The 26,094-nt window shown below is 39.7% G+C and overlaps 1 protein-coding gene across 1 annotated transcript; it reads right to left on the bottom strand.

The window, feature by feature from the left end:
• Positions 1-376: 376 nt before the first annotated feature.
• Positions 377-19,141, bottom strand: lgals9b (galectin 9B). The gene is made up of 11 exons (XM_002932610.4): positions 19,061-19,141; positions 17,629-17,717; positions 14,237-14,432; positions 13,394-13,513; positions 7,459-7,512; positions 7,341-7,382; positions 6,027-6,068; positions 4,832-4,864; positions 1,990-2,078; positions 988-1,153; positions 377-854 (listed from the first exon to the last, which is right to left on the bottom strand). Exons 1-11 carry the CDS (start codon positions 19,088-19,090, stop codon positions 711-713), a joined length of 1,005 nt encoding a protein of 334 aa, XP_002932656.1. The 5' UTR covers positions 19,091-19,141; the 3' UTR covers positions 377-710.
• Positions 19,142-26,094: the final 6,953 nt, after the last annotated feature.

The following is a 26,094-nucleotide window of genomic DNA, read 5'->3' as shown; positions in this document are numbered from 1 at the left end:
TGAAGCAAACACACAACTTTTACCAGTGCAGGGCAACAGTACATTATATTTTAATTACTTTAAAACATTTTTATTTTTTAGTGTTACTGATCCTTTAACAAGTAGGGAGGAAAAACACACATGCAAGAAACACTGCAAAGAGCATCATGTGTTCATCCGTTCATGCAGTGTCCGAAACAGATTATAATGGGCAGGAGTAATTCAAGCAGAACTTTGGAAAGTGGAATAAGATTGGTTTATCTCAATTCACTACACATCTTGCCCAGGCATTAGTTTATCTTATGTTTTTTCAGCCATGTTAAAGGTTTAATGTATTGCAAGTCCTATATATCTGTAATAACATTATAATGAAAGAAATCAACATAAAGCCCAATGCCTCCCTGTATAAACTTTCTTTATTTTTATATTGAAGTATTTCGAAAGCTACAAAGATTAGACATAGAATAAAGTTATTTAAATGAGTCCTATTTAATTTGGTCTCCTGATTTCCTTCTTGAGAAAATTTAGGTTTAGAAGGAAAACATTATTGGAGGTGACCACATTCTAGGAAACATTATAAAATTGTGTATATCATATAATAAATCAAATATAGAATACAAAATTGGATCTTTACTTTGGTTAAGAGATAATGGATTTGATTTATTTTACTTTTAAAATGTAGGAGAGATGTAATGGCTTTTTGTTCTCTGAGCATTTTCAGCCAGGGCATGTCAGAACTGTATGTAGGTCAAGGTAACATCTCCAGCCACCTCCATCATGTCAATCTGGTTGCCAGGTAAACGATGAACATAGGTGAAAACCTTTGCGCTGTTAACAGAGACCCCAAAGCAACCTCCTTCATTTCTGATCTCCATCTATGTGGGACAAATATATATATAAGGTTGGGAGATAAAAAGCAGTGGCATAGAAACCAAGTGCTTGAGAGAGAGGTGACTTCCCAATGAGAAGACAGACTCCCAGTTGAGCGACCATATCCTGTTCTCTTACCTGAAACTGCTGTCCTGGAACAAAAGGCATGTAGGACATGTGTCTCTCTTCAGGCCCCCAAGTCCCCCTATCCTGAGTGTTTCGCACTAGTGCACCCTCTTTGAAGCGTGGGGCAACATGGAGGTAGATATTCCTTGAGCCACTGTTTAAGAGGTTAACATGGAACCTAAAAAGTAGAAATGATAGTAATGATGATACTCTTCACTTCATGGTCAGGCAACATGACCCAGAAAATAAAAACCTATGGGGCAAGTTTTTTTAATCAAGGCAAGATTTTTAATGTTTTTTGTTTGCATGATTGTTTTTACAAATGTAAATCTCTGCAAGTTTTAGGTTGTGCGTTTTTTTTTTTTTTTTTGCCTTTTTTTTTTTTTTTTAAACAAGTGGTGGAAAAAATCCACAGATAGACAAAAAAAAAATTGGTGCAAATCTCCAATACAGTTAATACATTTTCCCCATGGAGTCTTTTATCAACACTTATTAACATTGGGAAATCAGAAATTTGCCTTCTGTCAAAGTCAAGAAACCATCCCAAAAATTAGAGGAATCTCCACTTACAAAATGTTCAATACAAAATGTTTTCAGCATGTAACTAAAAGGAAAACTATTCCCCCAAACAATGTAGGCCTCTATAAAAATAAACAAGCTCATATGTAAAACGCTGCTTTGTCTTAATAAACCATTTTCATAAAAATATAGGTTTTTAGTAGTATGTACTATTAGGTAATCCTAAATTGCCATTTTATGTATTAAGGGCTGCCTCCTGGGATAGGATTGACAGCCATCTGATTGGTCAAGTGGCTAGTCATGACCCTACCAATACTGTATTCACTGCCCCCCCCCAGACGTGTATGTAACTGATTGCCCAAAAATGGGATGGCACCAACCAAGAGGGAATTTTCCCTTTTTTTACTGTTAATATTATATTGATATGCAGAGAAACTGAAATTGGGTGTGTTTTTAGCCAAAATTGAAAACCCTACCCAAAGAATATTTACAGACCTGTCTGCTCCATAAGGCACATTCCCCACTATGATGATTTTGCGGTTCTTTGTAAATGTCCCTTGTAGAGCAGCTTGAAAGGGCATTGTCTAGATTTTAAAAAGAGCATGTATTCTTATTAAAATATGTATTTTATAAATAATGCGTAACATTCCAGCATACCAGTTTTTAACATCTCTCAAAACTAGCTGCCAACAGCATGTAATCCACCAACCTCTTTATTCTCCTAGTCTCTTTTATTTACATGCTAGCATCTATTCTTTCATTTATCTCTTCTCTTTTTTCCCATTTAAAAATAGGGAAAGACAATGAAACAGGCCAAATGGTCAGGTGACACCTTGGCCCACCAGGAGTTTTCCTGGTATCCTGATGGGCCAGTCCGACACTGATAGCAGGTATAATGTATAATATATTGTTTATCTGCTATAGACCCCATAGTACATTACAGATAAACTCAATCTCAGCATTACTTGATTTTCCTAAAAGAGCAACAACCCTACCAGACTGGCTGAATATTCTGCCTGGTACACCTTCATAAATACCTATGTTCCTACCTGGTCAGTGGCACATTATCCTTGCATTTATTTGCAACTCATGTTGGTTTCTTGGGGACTATGACCAAACAAAAAGGTGCATATAAATGCAGGAGTCTTCAAAGGGATTCTACCTTAGCCTACCCATTTAGCCCTAAACGTAGATTTTGATCGGGCGTGGTTAAATCTTTTATCAGTTGTCAGGTGAATGTTTCCCCATAGCCGTTAGTTTCTGGGAGGTGACATAGAGCTGGTATAGTGAATTAACCTGTTACATACTGCAATGAGACAGGATTAGATAATGTTGGTAACCTGGGTAAGGGCAGGAATTACCCCTTGTCAATATGCTTATGGTGAATCAAAGCAGGAGCAATGAGTGATACTAGTAGGTTCCGATATAGCCTGGAAACCACTTTTTTATTCATTTTGTTTTTGTCTTTGTTTAATGGAATTATTAAGAAACAATCTATAATTATAGATTGTTATTAGAGGAATGAGAGTTTTAGGGTGAGGGGGGGCAAAAAGCTCTAAAGTCCTTAGGTCTGTAGTTACACCAGCTCATAGGAAATTTTCTGTGTGTGCCACAGTGCGTTAGTCTATTTAATAGTGCAAGAAAACTTTAAATATGTTTTTGTTTTAATTTGAGATAAAATCGCAATGCAACAAACTGGGCTAGGTGAGTATGGCATGTATAATTACTACAGAAAATGGATAATCAGCATATTAACCCCTGACATGCCAGTATAATTACTGGACAAATGGCCTAACAAGCACTCCATTAATTCCAGACATGCCAGAAAGATGAATGCAGGAAAAGAAAGATGAATGCAGGAATGAAGAGACTGAAAGCATTCCCTCACCTACACTTGCACAGGTAGAATCCCAACACCAATGTTCTTTCCTGCTGCTCCCATGCTGCTTGTCTCTCTCTCTCAGGTCCCTTCAAAACATCCTTACAGTCTGGTGGTTCTATATTGTGTAGGTTGAATTGGAATCTGCAGAACTTGATCACTTATGTATTTGGTGAATCTTGTGGCACTGATTAGAGGCTGTCTTGAGGGTAATGTTTCCTCTTGGAATTAATTTAACCCTTTGTCAAGCACCTAGTACCTATATACTGGTTTGTACTGCCAAGCATGCAGGCCTCTCGGTCATTATATAGAAAACCTGAACTCAACAGGATATTATTTTGTTGTTTCTCTATTTACAAATGGTTCCCATCCATTTTTAAATTGTGCTAGTGCTTAGAATTTTGTTTAGTATTGTGTTTGAACACACAACCCCAATTATAAATCTATGAAAACAGCTATACATTAAGGGGCATATTTATTATGCTGTGTAAAAAAACGACGAGAAAATTCGCCACACATCGCCAGGCTTCGCCGTGTAAAAATGACGTAAAATCTGCATAATTGTTTTACGCGTTTTTTCTTCCACCGGAACTTATGGAAAATAACGGCGTAATATCCAGCGTTCAGATGGCGATCTTTTCCATTTATTTTACACAGCTTTTTACTCTGTTTTTTCAGCGAATTAGTTTTACACAGCATAATAAATACCCCCCTAAGTGATCAGTACTGATCACCTGCACACAGCGGCCCACCTGCAAAAAATATTAGGAGATGCCCAGCCCGCAGCAATCTACCCGCCTCTTACTGCCTCTCCCTGCCCCCTCATGCCTGCGGTGAGCGGCGCTAGAGATCTATTGACATTGCTCAATAATCAGGGCCAAGATGGGTCCCCCTGCAGCGACAGGGTTTGCTACCTGTATAGGTATGCCACTGCCTACACACATAGCCACATGGAGAGAAATTCTTGGTAGTTAAGTAGTTAAGTACTACTTTTAGTAGTAGTTTGTGGAATATATTATGTAAATGTAACATGTATTTTGTTTGTGCAATCTAAGATAGGCTTATAGGCTTAATTCTGCTGCAGTGATATGGATATTCTCTACTCCTCTACATGGGGGATATAAAGCCTTAAGAACAAATATATTTTTATTTTTTTAATATATGGAATTCAGGCATACTAGGAACTTTATTTTAGCTTACTTTTTAGAGAGTATTATACAATAATAGGCAAACTAAAAGTCCTTCTCATGAAACACTCCTAAAGTGAAATAGTACAAAATGTTGAAAAACTGCTTGGTGTTTCAAATCAACTGCCACTTAACCAGTTAAAATAATGTTTGAGGGGTGACCTTTTAATGATGATAGGTCCTTTGCAAAATAGGAAGTATATCAATTATATATTTTAGACCTTATTTCCACTTCACTCAAATACAAACCTACAAATATATAAATACCTACCGGGTTATATATAGTCATAGGTCCCTTCTGAGTCTGTGAAAGAGAAAAATACACACTTGTATTTATCACATGTCAGTCCAATGGAAGATTAAAATAATTATAGAGAGGCTATAAAGTGAAAGGATTAGACAGTGACTAAAAAGCACTAGCATGACCCACTAAAACCAGTCAGACCAGTCAGCCTAGGCTCTTTGGCTCTTCACATCCTTATTTACCAGTGTACCACACACTGGCCAGCATGGTGAATCAGCAGATAACTTTAAACCTGCCCAATTAATGAACTGTCCAGTGTCCATGGTACTTAGCAATTAGTTGGTACTTTCCAGCCACTATACCAGGGATCCCCAACCTTTTATACCCATGGGCCACATTGAAATCGAAAAAATTTTGGAAAGCAACACAAGCATGGAAAAAGTTCCTGGATATTTGATATCCCCTATCTTGACTGGCAGCCTACAGAAGGCTCTGGGTTTTTATGCAACCAAAACTTGCTTCCTAACCAGAAATTCAAAAATAATCACCTGCTTTAAAGGAACAGTAACTCCAAAAAATGAAAGAGCTTTAAAGTAATAAAAATATAATGCACTGTTGCCCTGCACTGGTAAAACTGGGGTGTTTCCTACAGTAACACTACTATAATTTATATAATAAGCTGCTGTGTAGCCACGGGGGCAGCCATTCAAGCTGGAAAAAAGGAGAAAAGGCACAGGTTACATTGCAGATAACAGATAAGTTCTGTAGAATACAATAGTGTTTTATCTGTTATCTGCTATGTGCCTGTGCCTTTTCTCCTTTGAATGGCTGCCTCCATGGCTACACAGCAGCTTATTTATATAAATTATAGTAGACTTTCTGAAGTAAACACACAACTTTTACCAGTGCAGGGCGGCAGCACATTATATTTTAGTTACTTTTATACACTTTCATTTTTTTGTGTTACTGTTCCTTTAAGGCCACTGATAGCAACATCCAAAGGGTTGGTGAGCAACATGTTTTTTTATAACTTCTATTCAGGTCCTCTCCTATTCATTCAGTCATAATGGTAATGGTAATTTGGACCATAACAGCCAGATAAAACCAAATAAAAAATGAACAAATTGCACATTTTTGAGAATTTTACTCTCTGCATCATACCAAAAGCTAACTCAAAGGTGAACAACCCATTTAATGCCAAAAGGAGAGTATTCTGACTTACCTTAGGGGCCATAGACCCTGCAAAAACAGGTGGGCATGAAGCCTGAAAAAGAAAAGTGGAAGTTATATTGAATTACCTTACAGTGGTTAAAAATAATCTCTCTCTTCTCAGAGTGTTTTAGAGCACCTAGACCTGTGGTTAACCCTTTAAATAGGGCACTGCTTGACCTGTGTTGGGCATCACTCTGTTCAAGAGGGCTGGGCAGTAGGAGGCAAGCAGGAATCCCCTCTCCTGCCCCCTAACTTGCACCTCCTTCAGATGCACAAGTCAGAAGGCTCAGACCCCACCACTGCAATATTTGCTGCAATTATGAGCAATAATACCTAACCCACAACTGCACACACAGAGTCAGTACTATTGCAGTGTATGTCTATGGAGGGACAGTTGGAAGTGTTTTGCCACTTGCAGGCATAATGCCATAATGCCATATACCATACCCCTTACAGTACAGTATCCCATTCTTTTCAGTCTAAGTGCATTTGCAGAGCCCTGCGTGAGAAAAGCTCATTAGACAAACAATTTGAATTGGCTTCTGACAAACATATCAGGTTCCCAACCACCCTGTACGCACAAGTGCTTCCCAAGTCACTTAAAGTGGCAGATCACTTAAAATATTTTATGTAGACAGCAGTATTCAAACAAAATGCACAGTTTTAATTTTTTTTATTTTTGTCTGGGTCTTCAAATATAATTTGTTTGTTTTGCAGCTCTATGGCTTAGCATATCAGAGGCTTAATGATCCCACTAGCCAGGTGGCATTTTGGATGTCAAAATGGAAGATGAACAGGAGGGGGCCTGAAAAGAATAAACTGTAAAAATAAAAAACCCTCTCAGTGTTTTATGGTTCTTTTTGTTTTTTTATGTAACAAAAAGAATTACATTTGCCCACATCTAGTATCCCATAGCAATCAATCAAATGTTTGTTTCAACTGACCAGCAAATGCTACCTGCTCTTTGGTTGCTATGGGTTACTAGACATGTAGCACACTTACATTTACTGCATTGCCTTTTAAAAGTTAATGTATCAAGTTCTCCTGTCTCCTTCATATAAACATGCCCAAAATTTGTTGTAAATGGTTGCTTGATGTTTATTTTTAAATTAAAAAAAAACTAAGGATGCAACCAATCCCAGCATTCAGTTTGGTAATCAAATCTGGGCACAATTCATGATTTGTGGTCAAAGTTCATGATTTGTGAGATTTGGTTTAAGATTTCAAGGAATAGTTCACTACTCCAAACACTTTCCCCATTTCGCTTGTTTTTAAACAGTTCACCAGAAAAAATTAAATGATAAATCTGAAGCTGAGATCTTACCAAGGGGGCTGTGTATGCTGGAGTCATGAATGGATTTTGTGTCTAAAACGAGAGAATTTTGATTCAGGACAATATATAACAGCAGCTGAAATACCCTAAAATTTAAGGTTATACTCACATAGTTTGGGGTGGCGGAATATGGTGGTGGAAATGGTGACATATGGGTCTGAAACTGTAATAGAAAGAGCATTTATTTAAATTGCAGGCATTGCATATGGTCTTATAATCTCTACATAAAAATACACATAAGAAAGTTACTTATTATGCTGAATTAATGCCAGAAATCATAAAGCCACTGCTTTTACTATTATTTTCATTTATTACTTTATGCATAAAAACAACAGTAACAGGTTTTATTTGGGGATAAACTTCTGTGGATCTTTAGTAGCTATGGGGCAGATTTTTAATGATGCCCAACATCTTGTATCTGCACCCCAATGCCCCCCCCCCCCAAACTGCTCACACACACATGCACACTTGTTTGGAACACTGGAGACTTGGCAGATTTAAACGATTGTGAAATCACTTGCATGCCAGTCCTAAGTGCTCCTGCAACAAATGCACATGCACCCCTAAAATTGTAAGCCTGGGCCTTTGTGGCTTTGTCAGTGCCAGGCCAAATTCCAAGAGCACCCAAGGCACTCCCCTTTATCTCACAGGGGGCATCGAGGTGCAACTGATGAGCCCCCTCCCTCTGCTCATCATTGGCAAATGCCAACACTCACTCAGCCAGCTACTCATTGCAACCAAGTCTGCCTCAGCCAGGTCATGAACTAGGGGTAGGCAGACAGAAGAGGTGGATGGATAGTGCCCTGTCAAGCAATTATTTGTTCATTGGTCAACAATAATATAGAACAGCAAATTCTGCATAGCAGATTTCAGAGGGCTTTCAGTTGACCCATGAACACTATAAAAAAAGCAGCATTAACTCTGACTTATAACAATTCTAAATATGTGGCCAACATTTTAGCTCTATTAGTTGGAAACACAGTACACCATACTCAGAACTCCATGGACTTTGTAAAAAAAAAAGTGTTTGAGGCAATACTGAAGATCAATGAAACAATGGTTTCCTGTGACACGTGCATACCCACAAGCGAGGCAATTGAAACAGTGAAGAGACGGCTGAAACAAGACAAGTTTGTCCCTTACTGGACCTATATCTTAATACCACTTCAAGCACAAGGAAGTTTGTTATAGACAAAAACATGGCTGTTCCATGAGTTCACCTGTGTCTCCAATTGTAGGCAACCTTTACATGGAATCAAGTATGAAGATAGGCAGGCACTCCGAATTATTTGTTGCAAATGTAGAAAAATGCAGCCAGTAGAAAATAGTTAAGTTAAAAAAGTATAAATTTTATTTTATCCATATGTAAAAACAAATAGCCTTACGCGTTTCATACCAATAGGGTACTTAGTCATAGGCTTAATACATTAAACACAATACACCATATTTAAAGACAAATTGACCAATCAGGTAAACTTTGCAATCAACCAATCAGACCGATAGGTCATTTGGCTAGGGAAAGTAGATAAAAAGTCATAAATTCACATAAGGATATATTAGGCATTATATACAATCAATTTGTGTATAACCATAAAAAGCTAGATTTAGGTAATTATACATAGCAAGTAACATCATAGTCGTAGTTTGAACCTTTACATGGAAGTGGAAAACAAAGCCCTGGACACCTTCAAGGGAACAACACCAAGTCATTTGTTTAGATATGTAGATGACACCTGGGTCAAAATTAAAGCACATGAGGTTCCAGCCTTCACTCAACACAAACAAAAACATTAAAACATCAGGTTCACAAGGGAAGATGTAAAATACAGCAATCTGGCATTTTTGGACTGTGCAATAGTGATCAAAGAAAATCTGGATATTGAAGTATACAGGAAACCCATTTACACTGATCAGTATTTGCTGTTTGATTTGATTCCCACCACCCTCTGGAACAAACTGAGTGTTACAAGGACTCTACATCATTGGGCTGAAACTGTGGCAACCAATGCAGAGGCTAAAGAGAAGGAATACAAACATCTAAAAAGAGCTCTTTTAGCTTTAGTTTTAGCAAAACAAAAACAAAGTTGAGAAAAAAGCCCAGACCAACACACAGAGGGGAGGAACATAGCAGGAAAAGCAACATAGTCACCCAATATGTTGCTGGAACATCAGAAAAAACACTACATTTTTTTTCAAACCCAGCAACACTCTGAGACAGAAGCTGGTGCACCCTAAAGACCCTACACGAAAGCACATGAAAAGTAATGTGGTCTCATCTGTCCAGTGTAGTGAAGAGTGCTCTGATACATTGGGGAAACAAAACAACCTCTCTGTATGGCCCAACATAGGAGGGCTAACTCCTCAGGACAAGACTCAGCAGTCTATGTACATCTCAAAGAAAAGGGACACTCTTTTGAGGACAGTAAAGTGATTATTTCGGACCAAGAAGACAGATGGTTTGAAGCCATTTATGCCAGCCTGGAAAAACTATTCTCTGAACAGAGGAGGGAGCCTGCGACACCGCTTGTCAGCAACTTCCAATGCTGCTTTGACATCCTTACCCCGGCGGTTTCACAACAGTTCACACTTCCAGTCATGTACTCTGATTAACACCTGCATCAATGAGAATCTTGGTACCATTGTGACTGAATCATACCTTCTTACACCTGTGAGTTTCAGCCAACACCTAACTGAACAAGTTCGATGGAACCATTGCGATTGGATGTCTGTGATTGTACTAACATCAAGAGTTTAAATACCGGGGAATTCCCTACCAGTCATTTGAACCGAAGAAGCCATTTGGTGACAGGTGAAAAGTTTTTAAGAAAAGTCCAGTTATTTTAGACTTAAATCTACTAGATGCTATAAAAATTGGTTGCAAATTATGTTCCATGTTAGTGCAATACACTGTTTAATAAAGAAAGCCACTATTACTCCAGTGATAGCTATAGCCCTACTTTTATCCATTCTAGTACCCAGGAAACCCCTTTACTTCAACATTTATGCTGACATAGTATTTGAGATAAAATTTTTAAAAAACATGATCAACAATTTAAACCCTTCACTCAAATATTAGTGAATTTAAATTACATGAGCTAATTCAGTGCAAGGTTAAAACTCCCATATGAAGCTGTCTAGCATTCCCTATCAGAAATGGTAAAGGTCAGTTGGAAGTTGGCGTAACTAAGTGCTGGGCCAACCAAGCATAAAAATTATCAGGGGGTACCAGTATGCACCGTTCTCCTCACAGAGGCCCTGCCTGTGGCAGGCGGCAAAGATTAAACTGGAAATAAGAGCTGGGGAGAAGAAGATGGGTAGAATTGCACCTCAGTTATAGGTCCAGCAATTGGTTTTTATACAGGTCACAGTGCAAATTGCCACAGCAGCCCCAGCAGCCAAAAAACTATTGCTCTGTCAGGCTACTGTTTTATTGTTATTGTTTTTTTATTACTTATTTTTCTATTCCGGTCCCCTCCTTTTCATAAACCAGTCTCCCATTCAAACCATTCCCTGGTTGCTAAGGTACTTTGGACCCTATCAATCATATCTGCTGAAATTCTAGACTGGGGAGTTGCTGAACAAAAAGTGAAATCATTTAAAAAAAATCATACTAAGACTACCGTATATACTCGAGTATAAGCCGATCCGAGTATAAGCCGAGGTACCTAATTTTACCTAAGAAAACTGGAAAAACCTATTGACTCGAGTATAAGCCTAGGGTGTCACCAGTAGGACTGGTGCGAGTGAGCCAGCACACAAAGTGTGCTCACACTTTGGTTTAATTGAGTATCCCAAAAATTGCCCCCTGTCTAGCTTAAGAAATATATATGGTATAGTGTTTTAGACAGTGGTGGCCTAAGAAAGGTACTAGAAAGGGACTAGACATGGTGGAGTGGCCAAAGTTTAGGAGAGACTGGAAAAGGCAAAGAACGGGAACAACTGGCCTGACAAGTGCAGGACAGGTAGGAGCAAGTTGGAACAGGCATAAAACAGGACAGACAAAACCAGGACGGAACATTTAGATAATCCCCTACTCAGGCTGGCCTTCCACTAGTATCATGGGATTCCAAAGTCTATATTGATTACCAAGAAAAGCACATTTAAGATTAGCAGAAATAGTACAGGAGTTGGTGCAGCCATTGGTAATCTGTGATGTTCTACCAATGCCTAAGGTAATAAAAACAGCAATGACAATAGCCCTTTCCAGTTTGATACTATAAATCAGTGCTGTCCAACTGGCGGCCCGCGGGCCGCATGCGGCCCGCGACCCCCCTCTGTGTGGCCCCCCACCTGTCTGGCTGCTTTGATGGCTTACTCTTGTGTAAGCTTTAAATGGTATCAGTACTGTGATTAACTGGCCCCCTGCATGGTTCTCACCTCAGATTCAGGCTGTAATCAGGCTGTATTGTTTAAACATGTAATCCCTTGTGTTGTTCACACCTTTTAATCTCTGTATTGTTCACCCCCTGCAGTGTTCACACCTCAGGCTCAGGCTGTAATCACCCCCATTGTTCCCCTGTTCACACCTCAGGAGCAGTAGAAACCCACAAATAATCCCTGCACACTACAAAAAGAACATATACTGAGGTGGTACTGCAATTAAAAAGTTTTTTTAATATATAGTTATTGTGCAGACTGTAGGAGCAGTGCCAGCATTGTGTCACTGTAGGCTGCCTGTGTGTGCCATACACATAGGCAGCATAGGGCAAGCAGAGTATGGCACACACAGGCAGGGTAGGGAAGGCAGAGTACAGCACACACAGGCAGAGTAGGGCAGGCAGAGTATGGCACACACAGGCAGGGTAGGGAAGGCAGAGTACAGCACACACAGGCAGAGTATGGCACACACAGGCCAAGTTTGGCACAAACCAGCCAAGAATGGCACACACAGTGAAAGTATGGCACACGCAGGCAGGGTAGGGAAGGCAGAGTATGGCACACACAGGCAGGGTAGGGAAGGCAGAGTATGGCACACACAGGCAGGGTAGGGCAGGCAGAGTATGGCACACACAGGCCAAGTATGGCAAAAACCAGCCAAGAATGGCACACACAGTAAAAGTATGGCACGCAGGCAGGGTAGGGCAGGCAGAGTATGGCACACACAGGCAGGGTAGGGCAGGCAGAGTATGGCAGGTTTTTGCTGTACTACAACCATTAATATGGGTATGGTCATGTGATAACATGGGTGTGGTTTCAAGTGGGTGCAGTTTCAAAAAGGGGAGTGGTCAAAACTGGCTTCCATTATCGGCCCTCCACCACGTAGGTCGGAAAAATTCCGGCCCTCGGTACAACAGAAGTTGGACAGCACTGCTATAAATGCATGGATTACAAGTGTCGGTGAAACAAAATAATTTTTTATTAATCAGAAACCATCAATCTAAAATTCTAAGATAAAGTTTCCCCTGACTCCTACATAGCAAAATCGTTTAGGATTAATTGCATACTGCATATACTGCAGGCCATTACTGGAGGACTTGTGTCCCTGCGTACCTGTGCCCGTGCTCTCCCTATGCCAGCTTCCCAGAACGCCATCCTAACTGTGCGCTCTGCTCTTCACCTGTGCACGCTTCTGATCTGCTTGGCGCCGCAGTCGCGCCAGTGACGTCACGCGCCCCTTCAGTTACTCGTGGCCTGATCTTAGACCTTGTAAGATCAGGCCACGAGTAACTGAAGGGGCGCGTGACGTCACTGGCGCCACTGCGGCGCCAAGCAGATCAGAAGCGCGCACAGGTGAAGAGCAGAGCGCACAGTTAGGATGGCGTTCTGGGAAGCTGGCATAGGGAGAGCACGGGCGCAGGTACGCAGGGACACAAGTCCGTGGGGGGGCACATCCATACCATATACTCGAGTATAAGCCGAGGTTTACTTTTTGAGCACATTTTTAGTGCTCAAAAACTCGGCTTATATTCGAGTATATACGGTAATTGCAAATTGTTTAAAAATATTACTCTTTACATCATGCTAAAAGTTAACTTCAGGATGAACAGCTACATTAAGGATGCAGAATTTAGATTCTAGTGCTTTATTTCTTATATTTTACTTACCGAGGGCCCAGTGAAGGTAACTACACTAAGACTAACGTCTCCATTGACTTGGATTGACTGGATACTTTGGTAAGAAACACGATGGCGGTATTCCAAAATATACTGTCCATTAACGGAGACCTTTAAAATTAAGCAAAAATAAAAAAAATTACGAGAAGAACGAGAAAAGAAGAAAACCAGAATACAACAAAAGTTGTTGGTGGAAACAAGATAAAAAGAGAGAAAACCACACTGAGAAAAGTGACAGTTATTTATCTTTATTTATCTTCTGACCCAGTACTGATTGCTACTTATGAACAAATGACTAAATATGATCATTAGGGCATTAGAAAGGCTCAGCCTCCCTTGCAAAAATGTCTGCTCATTACAAAAAAAATGGTCCTTCTTTATGTCTGTGGTCATAACAGGCAATATAAGCTGTATGGAACATAGTGGGGACAAATAAAGCTGTTATAATTGCTGAGCTGTGTAAAGAAAGTTCCCATAATGCCTCGCTTCTGCACCAAGACCAAGACCCCTGTACATGCTCAGTTTGTAAGACTATGAGGAAGCTTCTTGCTGATTGGCTCAGATTACACATTCCCAAAGGGGGGAGGGAGTTCTTAGCATTCTTGAGGGAGGGGAAGCAGGAGAGGGGAGAGATAAGAGAGCGGCGAGACTCTGGCACAGGAATTACCAAACCAGGAAGGAGACAAGAAATCCTGTTTCTTTTGATGGAGGACTCAGTGCAGCGTTTCTGTGAGTGCTTATGGCTGTATTTACATAGACCTTTCTGATAAAGCTTACTTAGTTTTTACCTTTCCTTCTCCTTTAACACATTCAACAGTCACCAAAAAGTCTCACCTGGAAGGCATGTCCAAGTACAAGTATTGCTATCTCAAAGGAGCCATTCTTATTGAAGGGCATGTGCTTTGTCCTCTCTTCTGAGCCCCATTTGCTGCTCTGCATTGTGTTACATACAATCACATGGCCGTCATCAAACCGTGGATTAAAGTGAAATGCAATGTCATTGTTGAAGCAAATGAAGTTCACTGCAAACCTAAAAAAGGAGAATAGTTTTACTTTTCTTCCACTCCCGCAGGTTTCTATTATCATACAATATTTACAATGTTGCAAACATACACACCAACTAATTCCCATTTATTATTCCATTCAGTGGAATATGGATTACTGCACTGGTGCAAGTGTACTCCTATCTACAGAATGATCCCTACAGTAGTTTCTTTAGTGAGAGGGACAGACTAGAGCAGGGGTAGGGAACCTATGGCTCGGGAGCCAGATGTGGCTCTTTTGATGGCTGCATCTGGCTCTCTGCCAAATCATAAATAAAAAAAATAACGAGGGGCGTGGCCTGCACTCGGCGGATAGAAGACGTGTTCTAAGCCTTAGAACACGTCTTCTATCCGCCGAGTGCAGGCTATGCCCTCCTCCGCATCGCTTCCGGTATCCTTGGCACCCACCCTACCTTGCCCCTGTGCTCGGCAGATAGAAGACGTGTTCTAAGCCTTAGAACACGTCTTCCATCTGCCGAGCGCAGGCCACGCCCTCCTCTGCATCCGGCATCCTTGGGACCCACCCTACCTTGCCCCACAGCATCCGCGGCCAAACATATTGTATGGCTCTCACGGAATTACATTTTAAAATATGTGGTGTTTATGGCTCTCTCAGCCAAAAAGGTTCCCGACCCCTGGACTAGAGGGATGTGTGTTGATTCTCTATGAGGTTTAAAAAAAACACTTTAGGGTTGATTCACTAAAGTGCAAAACGTGTTATTGCATGCTTTTTTGCGCTAACATTGACGCGAAAAAATAACGATCGATTCGCTAAAGTATTATGGCGTGCGTTAAGACACATATCGCATTCGCTAAATAACGAATGATCGCAAGGCGTTAATTCTCGCATAGAAATAATGCTAACACATGATTCACAAACACATAAGAAGCGTTAGATGCGCTAAATATCGCATTAGTCTGTGCAAAAATTAACACCTACTTGGGGCAGGCGGTACTTAAGGAAAATTGTGGTTTGTGAGCTTTTGGCAACACAACATGGACTTTGCAGTGGGATTTTTTCAAGTCTGTGTTGGCCCTAGAGTGATGCAGCCTCCAGTTTTCAGGGAAATGGTCATTTGCAGAAAAGTAGTTTTACGAACGCAATGGTTACCTGTGTTAAATCACGGTGAAATATATTGCGTGCAGCAGGAATTAACACACGCGTGGAAAATAACGTTGCGTCTAAATGCAAGTATCCTATAGTGAATTGTACATTAAGTCACAAAAAATAAGAAGTGATAAAATGTTTAACGCATGCTATAAATAGCACTCGAAATATGGACCTTTAGTGAATCAACCCTTTTGTATGCAAGATCAGGTCAAGCATATAAAGGTAAATATCTCTTTGAATATATGAACAGGTGTGAAGCAGTAGAAGAGGAGAGAATACATACAGTATATTAGACCAAGCATGACACATTATATTCAAAAGTCATGCCAAAAGGTAATCTTGTACCTTGGTGAAAAATCCAAAGAGCCTTATTTTTAAGTAATTTATGTATTCCCACCTCTATTACCTGTACTGACTCTTTCTATACCTGTCACTGTGAAGAAATCTAAGGATCTATTTGTACAATCCGCAAAGTGTCTAACTACAGTACTTTCAGACCTACTATTCTTGTTCTTTCTTTGAAAGGACCACTAGTTTGACCAACATATTGTTTAAAACATTTTACATGTGATTAAATAAATCACATTTTCAAACTGCAATTAATATCTTGTTTAATAGTATATATTTTACCTGAAACTGAAGAAGTAAATGTTTTTGTAACCGAGACAAAATTACAAGTGATGCATCTAGTTGAACAACATTTAACCATTCAACCATGTCGAAGATAGAGATTTGCTGTATGTTACATAACTACTGTAGGTAAAAGAGTATCTCTAAGAGTCTTAGAACGTTTACTTACAAAGGTACATTTGTTACCCAAAATTTTATTTAGAATAGGGTCAGTACGAAGAATAGCTGTATTCTTTTTTACAATTTGCTTGATTTTATTAAATTGTGTACTAAAAGTCATAATACAGGATACAGTCTCAGATCTATCACTGTTTTTTTAAAGGCCAATAAATCCTTATCAGCGGACAAAGGTCTTTTAACAGAATAATTAAATTTATCACTGACACTATATTTCCTGAATAAACACTCTCTCTTCATTTTAGTAACTCTTTCAAAAGCAATCTTTAAATTTTCAAGATTATATCCCCTTTTTAATAGACAATCTCTTAACTGACAAGTTTTAAAAGATAATCTTCAAAACAACTTCTGAACAAATTCATCTCAACCTTAAGAATTGGGCATAAGGTATACTTTTAATTAGATGTGGTGGATGAGCTGACTGAGCATGCAGTATAGTATTCCCAGTGCATTCTTTTCTATACAAAGTGGAAGACATTAGAGTTATATCTAAAAAATTAAAAGAGTACTCCTGAAACACATGAGTGAATCTCAAATTCAAATCATTATCATAAGGATATTGTGTGAATTGTTCAAAATGAAAATTAGTGTCAGACCATACCAGAAGAATATCATCAATAAATCGACCATAATAAATAATACTTTCTTTAAAGGGGTTATCATTGTTGAAAATATATTTATCCTCCTACCAACCTAAACATAGGTTTGAAAAGGTTTGAGAAGGAGCAAATTTGGCACCCATGGCAATGCCACAAACTTGAAGATGAAACTTCTGGTCAATTAAAAATAATTGTGTGTCAATAAAAAAGATATTGATCATATCAGCCAAACTTGTGCCAGGGCATAGGTGGCCAAATGGGGCAAAGATACGCTCATTTAGTGTCCTCACCAAACAAGCCTGTGTATTTGGGAAGACAAACTTCAATTACCTTTTCATTTTTATTTTGCTTGGAGACTAGGCTCTAGTATAAAGCTGGCTGTATATGTGAAGATTTGGCAAGGTCGGGCTGAGTGGATCAACATGCCTTAGGCTAATGCCACACATAATGTATGGCGCATATTTTCGTTGAAAAACGCTTGCCAAGAATACGTTCCATACACTTAAAAATCCCCCTACCTGGTGGTAGGATGGTAGGATGTTAATTGGCAGCTTATATTGGCTTGTTTATGGCCAACTTTACAGGGTAACTTTTCTTTCAGCACTACTGTGCAGGTATCCTTGGACAGGCATTCTGTTTTCCTAATTACCCCAATATTGCACTTACCTTGTGCAGTGGCTGTGTACTAAGCCCTGGATAGTCACTTTCTTGCCATCACAAATTCCCCCAAGTACTGCACTCTGGAAGGGCATGCTCTTGAATAAAAATAAAGAACATTAGTAACTACAAGGACACCCTTATTATCATTATTATTATTATTGTTGTTGTTGTTATGAACAGGTTTTTATAAAGCTCCAGAATGTTCAGCAATGCAATTAATGGATGTAAACCAAGTACTTACAAAAATACAACTACTAACTAATAAAGAAGATCCTGCTCCTTAGAGCTTACAATCTAATCTACAGCATTACAAATAACTTTTTTAGGTGCAGCCTCATTATTACAGTGAAGGCTTTTTGTCACCCCTGGTAACATGCCAGGCACTGCCACCTGAGGTTTCTGAGTTTCTTAACTGACCTCATGGCAGCAGTGTCCCTGGGTTACACCACTGCAATAAACCGCAACTCATGAATGCTCATGAGTACAACCAGGAAGAATATAATGGAATCAATTTGCTAAAGCGTTTAGGTGCGCTCAAACCTGCGTCTCAAAGCATGTCAAACATATAAAAAACACCTGTGTAAGAGCCCTAAAAGAGCCAACTAATGTTTTTGTATTATAAAGTCATGGAAGATGTTAAGTTACATGGTGTTAATTGCTTTTATTCTGCTCTAGGGGACTATACATGTGGGTGTGGACACTAATTACAAATGTAAAACAATGATTCCTTCTTATTCCTGCTCACTTTCTTCCTCCTTGGCATTTCTGCTACTATAACATTCATAAACATTGTGGCAGTGCCACTGTTGCCAGTATTGTGCTGATAATGTTAAATGACAACTCATTTAGCCTTCTTACACCAGCAGTGCAATGTACAATACAAAGCTGGTCATGTATCTGTTATCAGCCCAAAGCACAAATGTACATTTACTTCCCTTTCTCTTCATGTAGGAAGTAGGGGATTGTAAGGAACAAAAAACCCAAACCCTCTGTATTCAGTATCTGTACCTTGGTCAAAGTACAAGTACAGGACTGGTCAAGGCGACCCTACACTGAGCCCGTCTGAGAGCCCCAAACATGGGCCAATAAGCTGCTGATTCTGTCTGTTGCCCGCTTTTATCAGCCTCTGTATGGTCAACTTTAGTCCCACTAAGGACTTCAGTGAGGAAAAGCGGAGGAGCAAAGGGTCTGTTAAAGGGCCCCATTGTCAAGAGCTTGTGCTTTTTCTAGTTCTAGGATTTTAAACCTATGGTTCCCCTTGTAGTTTTGGGTGGGTCTCTGTACTGACCTGTAAATATAGAAGATTCTTTCTACAAAACAAAAAGTGCATAGCTAGTTCTAAATCAACTTTTGGGTCACACAGCATATTGCCCAATCTAATTAGGGTCCCCTCTGAAAAAGATTAAGAAAGATTGTAGTTGGGGGATATCACACTTACTGGATTGTAGATAGGAGGAAAGCTGGCCATGTTATTCCTGCTGTGTGTGCTGCTGCTGCTGCTGCTGCTGCTGTTGTTAGTTTCGTTTCCTTGTGTGTAGAAAGGGCTATGTAAAAGCGAAGAGGAGGGGTTGGGGGGAATGGGATTTCAGTGTAGAAGCCTGAATTTTATCTGCTTCTGTAGCCTACCATTTTGTGAGATGAATTAGTGCTGTATTATATATTAATCTGATACTGATATATTGATACATCTTTTGTATTCCATGGATACACCCATATCTTTACCTTAGTAACCTACAGAAGATATTTTCAAGGTTAACTTAGTGAATTAGTACAGACTAGAGATGCACTGAATCTGTTTCTTTTTTATTCGGTTGAATGCAGTATTCTCACAAAAGATTTGGCCTAATCTTAACCAAATTGCAACCCTAATTGCATATGCATATTAGTTAAATCACAAAAAACAAAAATCAGTAAATGAAAAAATGTGTCTTCTTTCATGTGATTTTAAAGGACAAGGATACCCCAAACATAACAAATGGTCAATGTTATATGTTTGGGCACATTTGAAACTGTCTTTACACACTTACCAAAAATTCCTAGGATATACCATTTTCCCAGTGGCACTACAGCAGTTACACATTTGTCAAGCCCTGACTGACAGCACATCTGCCTATTGACGGTGCTCCCAGAATTACACTTAGACTTTATCACATGCGCACATCAGCTGTCTGAAAACCTGGGCAAACACACAAAACACTCAGAGCTCCTGAATCTATGCATGCATGCACAAATGTAATGCTGTGACCTGTAGGATGACATATCCAGAAGTAACATGGCAGCTGCAAGCTTTAAAAAATATAACATTTCTTCAGGATTGCTGCAAAAAAAGACTCCCACAGGTATGGGGGCAAAATTTACAACCGTTACCCTTACTTCCTTCCATCAGAACCAATCCCCATCCCCTACTGATCATCTACATCTTACCATAGCCACCACCACAGGGCCCAGACATAAATTATTATATGTGTGTTTGTTCAAATGACCCCCAGTGCACATATATACCCATTTACCTATACAGGCCTATCTATACACTCACATATAATTAACTATATACACTTACCTATGCTGACCTAACCTTACCATATGCACCAATCAGCTAGAGGCGTGGGGTAGGTATGGTATCTAGTGCAGCATCAGACCTAAAATACAATCCTGATGTAAATAGAAAGGTGCTTAGAATATGTATAGTTTTCTTAGAAGAGGTGATGACAGATGCTGTGCAAAAAAAAGGTTAATGTGGGTGGCCAGGTGGGAAGCCAGAGGAAAAGTTTTGCACAGTGGCCCTCTGCCTTCTGTGGAGCCTGCACTATTCTGGTCCGATTTGTGTTGATAAACAATGACAAGTGAACTCTTTTTAATGCATCAACCCAATTTTGTCAGACTCATTAGAACCTTGCACCTTGAGCAAAAACACTGCATTATAGATAAAAAGCATTTGCTTGTAAATGAGCCCTGTGGTCTTTCTCCCTCTAAGCATAATACACTTCTTTTACTTAGTTAGGAGTGGATTAAGAAAACTGCCTTGACAGGGTGCATCAGCAATAGGCAATGGTGCACTGGGCAATTTCTAAAGTTTTGTTGCCCCAGAGTTTATCTGTAGGAGGGGAGGAAATGCTGGAAATTGCTAAACATGGTTCCTCATTTTTGTGTGATGGGGTATTTCAGGGTCTGCTGCGACCTGCTGCCTTAGGCAGTAGACCCAATATTGCCCCTGAGCTCAACCCATACTGATTAAAAAAAAAAAGCCACTGTTTTTAGAAAGCCTTCCATTTTTTGCATCATGATGGTATTTATCAAACAAAGCCCCATGAGAGTTCTGTGTGTAAACAGCCTGATAAAATCAGTTTGGGGGCTTATGTCTTTTAACAAATGGCTTCTTAGAAGTGGGAAAAGCACAGAACTTTCTCCAAATTAATCTGTGTATTTCCTAAAACCCTTTGTGTCCTAATTTTCCTTTATTTTAGCAGGTAGATACAGGAGAATGTCAAACTGTAAAATCATAAAGGGGCAATGCAGGTCCTGTGTGGTGGTTTGGCAGGCCCTGGAACATCATGGGGAAACCACCGGGAATATACCTGCTTTTGAGCTTGGGAGATAAACCAAGCAAAGCACATCATAGAACATTAGTGTGGTTGCAACCACTGAAGGGCTACCTGTTGCTCCAGGCCAGGGAGCACTAATACTAGTCTCCTACTCCACTACAAATTGAGTTGTGTCTAATCCTAATGAACTATCCATAATACCTGGATTTATAAAAAATTAAACTAAAAAAGGCATTTCCATGAAGAGTTAAACAAATCCCAAACTATCTTATATAAATTGTAAGAACAAAAAACAAAATAGAGCAAGTATGTGTTAAATTCTTGATATAAGAGGGCTGTAAATTGTTTGCTGAAATACACAGCTAATAAACCATTTAATGAAGGTTTTACTTTCTGGTCTGGTTGACTCAGGAGGAAGTTTTAAATAAAGCTCCAGCTGATTATAGTCACCCCAGGGTACTAAAAGAGTTGAGGTCAGAGATTGCCAAACCACTTTACTTCATCTTTGATGATTTTTTGAGGTCTGGCATGGTGCCAGAGAATTGGTGAATTGTTAATGTGCTGCCAGTATCAACAAAGGAATCCCATTTGACATTAGGGGTAGGAATACGTTTAAAGAGGTTAATACGGGATAAGATACTTGAATACATTTTAAATTCACAAGTTTTTGCCAGATGGTTTTGTGCGTAATAGATCTTGCTAGATTCATTTAATTGCCTTCTATGAGGAGGTGAGCAAGAACCTAGACTCTGGGATGGCAGTGGATGTGATCTACTTGGATTTGATACATTTGTACCTCACAAAAGGCTACTGATTAAATTAAGGAGTATGAGCCTGGAACATGATATTTGTATTTGAATAGAGAACTGGTTAAAGGATCGATTACAAAAGTGGTGGTAAACGGAAGATTAGACAAGTGTTATTAGTGGAGTACTGCAGGATCTGTCCTTTGTCATGTTCTTTTTAATTGTTGTACTAATGACCTTGAGGTTTTCATTAAAAGTACTGTCCCTAACAAGCTTTGCAACACTTGGCAGTGTCACTTAGTGGCTACTAAAGCAAATAAAGTGCTGTCTTGTATAAAGGGCACTAACTCAAGGGATGAAAACATAAATTTGCCCCTTTATAGGTCCCTGGTAAGGCCTCACCTTGAGTATGCAGTGCAGTTTTAGGCTCCTGTCCTTAAGAAGGATATTAATGAGCTGGAGAGAGTGCAGAGATGTGCAACTAAACTGGTAAAATGGATGAAAGATTTAAACTATGAGGGTGTCAAAGTTGGGATTGTTTTCTCTGAAGAAAAGGTATAGAGATAATGTGGGATTTCCACATAGAAAAAAACAAACTACATGCCATTCTTTTTAACTTGAGAAGAGTGTGTTAATGTGGCACCTGTAACATTGTTTTAAGTGTTAGAGCCACCAGGACTCAGAATAGAAAGTGGCTAATAGAAAGAGATGAATTTCCAGTTATTAAACCGGACATTCAGCTATTCTAGAGCAGACAGTGCAAATGTAATCTCCCATGGACCTCCTCCAGCACAGGAAAGGTAAGTGGTTGGGAGGCATATGTTACCTCCCAACTGTCCCGATTTTCGCTGGACAGTCTGGATTTTAACAGCTCAGCCCAGAGTCCCAGATTCTTATCGAAAAGTCCCTCATTTCCCTTTGATCTCCTGCACTGAATGCCAAAAAAAAATAAATAAAATACAACGTTTCTCGTAATTAGATAAGAAGGATTTTGGCAGAGAGCCCAGAATTACTCAACGTCTGCACTGAGATACAGTTGTAACTAAAGATAAACAGGTCTCTTGAGGGAACTGAAACTTACATCTTAAAGGGCAATTTTGCCTTTATTAGCAAACCTGTAATAACATATAAAACAAGACCCCCAAACCCCCAGAAAACTTTGTGCAGCATTTCTATTTGTCCCTCTTTGCATTTTTCAAATGTTGGGAGGTATGGCCAAAAATGGCCAGAAATGGGCAAAAATAAAAACGTCTACCCTGCGGTCTGGTGGAGACTGCGGAGACTTATTCCCTTCCTTCCAACCTTACCCCCCCCCCCCCCCCCCCCCCGATGAGCCCAGCTGACTTAAGAAAAACACAATGACACAATTTTGGTGGGTGGAGTTCGGCCACAGCTTTATTAAAGAATCCAACATCAGAATAGTCCTTAACATGTATTTCAAACTTTACCAAACATCTTAAAGACTGTTTTATAACGAATGCCAGCCACTGCGAACACAGTGGGCATGTGGAAACCATCAAACAACCACAGATTAAATGGCCAAGGACTATCACCTGCCATATGCTGTGACAAACCAGACAAGCATGAACAGAGCCTGAAAAGAAAACATATAAATCTAAGTTGAGCGAAATTACCAGCTAAATGCGCTTAAACAGGGAGGGGGGTAGGGAGATGCCGCTCCGTGTGTAGCAGGAGGTGAGGATGCAACGCTGCGCTGGGAGCTGACAGGCAACAGGGGGAGGGGTGAGTGTGGGGTATATTCTTTTCCCGCCCAATGGCTTACCAAATTAACCCTTCATGTGCCGGAGGGAATTGAGCCCCAGCTAGCTCCACAGTCCCTCCGCGATTTCATGAAGTATTTCAGCGCTCTCTACTCTTATAGTTCTGCAATCTAGATCATCACAAACACAGATGTAAATATTATTGTCAAATAAAGTGACCATCTTTTTTCAATCCATACAAGACTATGTAATTGTTATTTTTTATGAGTGGAATGTCTGTGCATTGCTTTGAGTACTAGTTTTATAAGATTAGCAGCAGGCTCCTTCATCCCCCCCCCCCCCCCCCCCGTTTCCCACAGGCACACATATGCCCTCTGCCCATTTATAAATTAACTCTCTACAAACATTAACTCCTGTTCTGCTCTGGTAATGCTGCTGAATAAGACAGAGAGCACAGCAGAGGCACACATACAGAGTTCTCACAACCATGTACAAAAAAGGAATATATCAGTATGTCACTTCTGCAAATTACAGGAAAGATATATGAATTTTCAGCCATTATGTGGTTAATTCCCCATTGCATTTCGATGAACAGTGTGACTGATATAGTGATGAGGGAAATCAGCTGCTTGCATGTTGCATGGAAAAACAAACCCACACACCCTGAAAACACATCAAGAGAATGGACATTGTTTGTGTAAGGCTTCTCTCAGCTCAGCCCAGCAGTGAAAGCTGAAATGCATGCTGTTGCACATAACTCACCTTTCACTAGCAATATGGCCAGAATATACTGTAAGAGCAGGGGTGCACCTCACAAAACTGATCATGCCCACTTTTACAGATCTTGACAGCTTTAAGTCTACAGCTAGCAGCTGTATATTTTCATATGTTTTGCCTTTTAATAACATTGGCATTAAGCATTATTTTTACTGGTCAGGCTATTAAAATAACAGTCAGGCAACCCAGCAGCCCACATCATTTTTCAGAACTGGAGGTGGGGGGAATTCTTTGCAGGGAAAGACCAAATATTCAAGCACACAAAAGATTTATTCCAAATTGTACCAAAACTGTTCCAAATACCCTCTCCCATAAAGCTGTCAGGATAATATAGTTCATAACATACTTACTGGCAAAAGTTACAGCCAGTAGTTTCTATGAATCAATAAACTTAATGACCAGCACAACCCTAACCATATATTTCATCATTACCATATAACTTCTTTCTACATGGTTGACACTTGATAGCATATATACAGAAATGTCAAATTATTCATGGTATGAGTACTGTAACAACCAGGAGAGTCTGAAAGCCTTTTAAGATTCTGCAGAAAGCAAACATGTTTCCATATTCTTTCCAAACGTTTGTGGGCATTCACTGCATATTTCAACTTAATCACTAGGAACCTCCCTTTATTAAGATTAACGCATTGCTGCCACTGTAGCTGTAAAAGAGTAGAGTAATTAGCCACCAAGCCTATTAGGCACACCTTGGGGAATTGCACTCAAGGAAGTGATACATTGCCAACTACATATTCTAGGGTGTCTGGCTAATGGCCAATATATACACATCAGATTTTGGTGTAGAATCATGTATTTTCACTGATCAAGGACTGAGTTTTTTTTCACATAATGTCCCCCAACATTATGTGAAAAAAAAACCATGAACCATGGAATAAATGGCTGAAAGAAGACGATTGTGGTCCACATTTAAAAGCAAAGGAAATTTAAAAAAAGGGGGGGTGCCAATTTGGGAGACAACCCCCAATGATTAAACCTGCTTACTTATAACCCCAAGCTGTCGTACGTCTTCTTTAAAAAAAAAAACAGCAAAAACATGGTTGTACTGCACTCTGCAGCAAAGTACCCCAGGGTAGATCATTTTCTAAAAGAGGCATGCAAGCCGGGGGGAAACAGTGTTAAATATTAACAACTGGCATTGCAAATATTTTTCCATTTTTTCTTTCATTTAATCAGATATGAATTTCTGCTAATTGACTATAGAAATACAGCTCAGATAATTTGTTTAGAACATTTTTGTGGAATATTCGTTCATACTCAGTCAGCGGCTGGTGTGATTGCCTGGTAAAGCTGGAAAGGAAGTATTGTGGCATAATTAGATTCAGGCTGAGGTCAACAGATGAAAAAGTAAATGTAGTTAAGGCTGGCCAAAGGTTTAGGAAAGCACAGACTTCCTCCCACACTATGGGGCTGATTCACTAAAATGCGATAAAACGTGCGCTAATTATAGGGTGCGGTAAAAATTTTATTGCGTCTTAATTTCCGCAACTTTTCACACGATTCACTATAAGCATACTTGCGCTATTTTATGCGCGGTATTTCATGCAATATTTTTGTCGCGATAAATAGCGCGCGCGTTTTTTTTCGCATGCACACTATTTATCGCATGTGCTAATTGTCGCGACATTACGCACGCGACAATAGGCAGCATAAAACTGCCAACAT

The sequence above is a fragment of the Xenopus tropicalis genome, chromosome 8 (assembly GCF_000004195.4).
Source record: "Xenopus tropicalis strain Nigerian chromosome 8, UCB_Xtro_10.0, whole genome shotgun sequence".
NCBI lineage: Eukaryota > Metazoa > Chordata > Amphibia > Anura > Pipidae > Xenopus > Xenopus tropicalis.
Note: the sequence above shows the minus strand (reverse complement) of the source record. Positions and strands in the feature narration are given on the sequence as shown.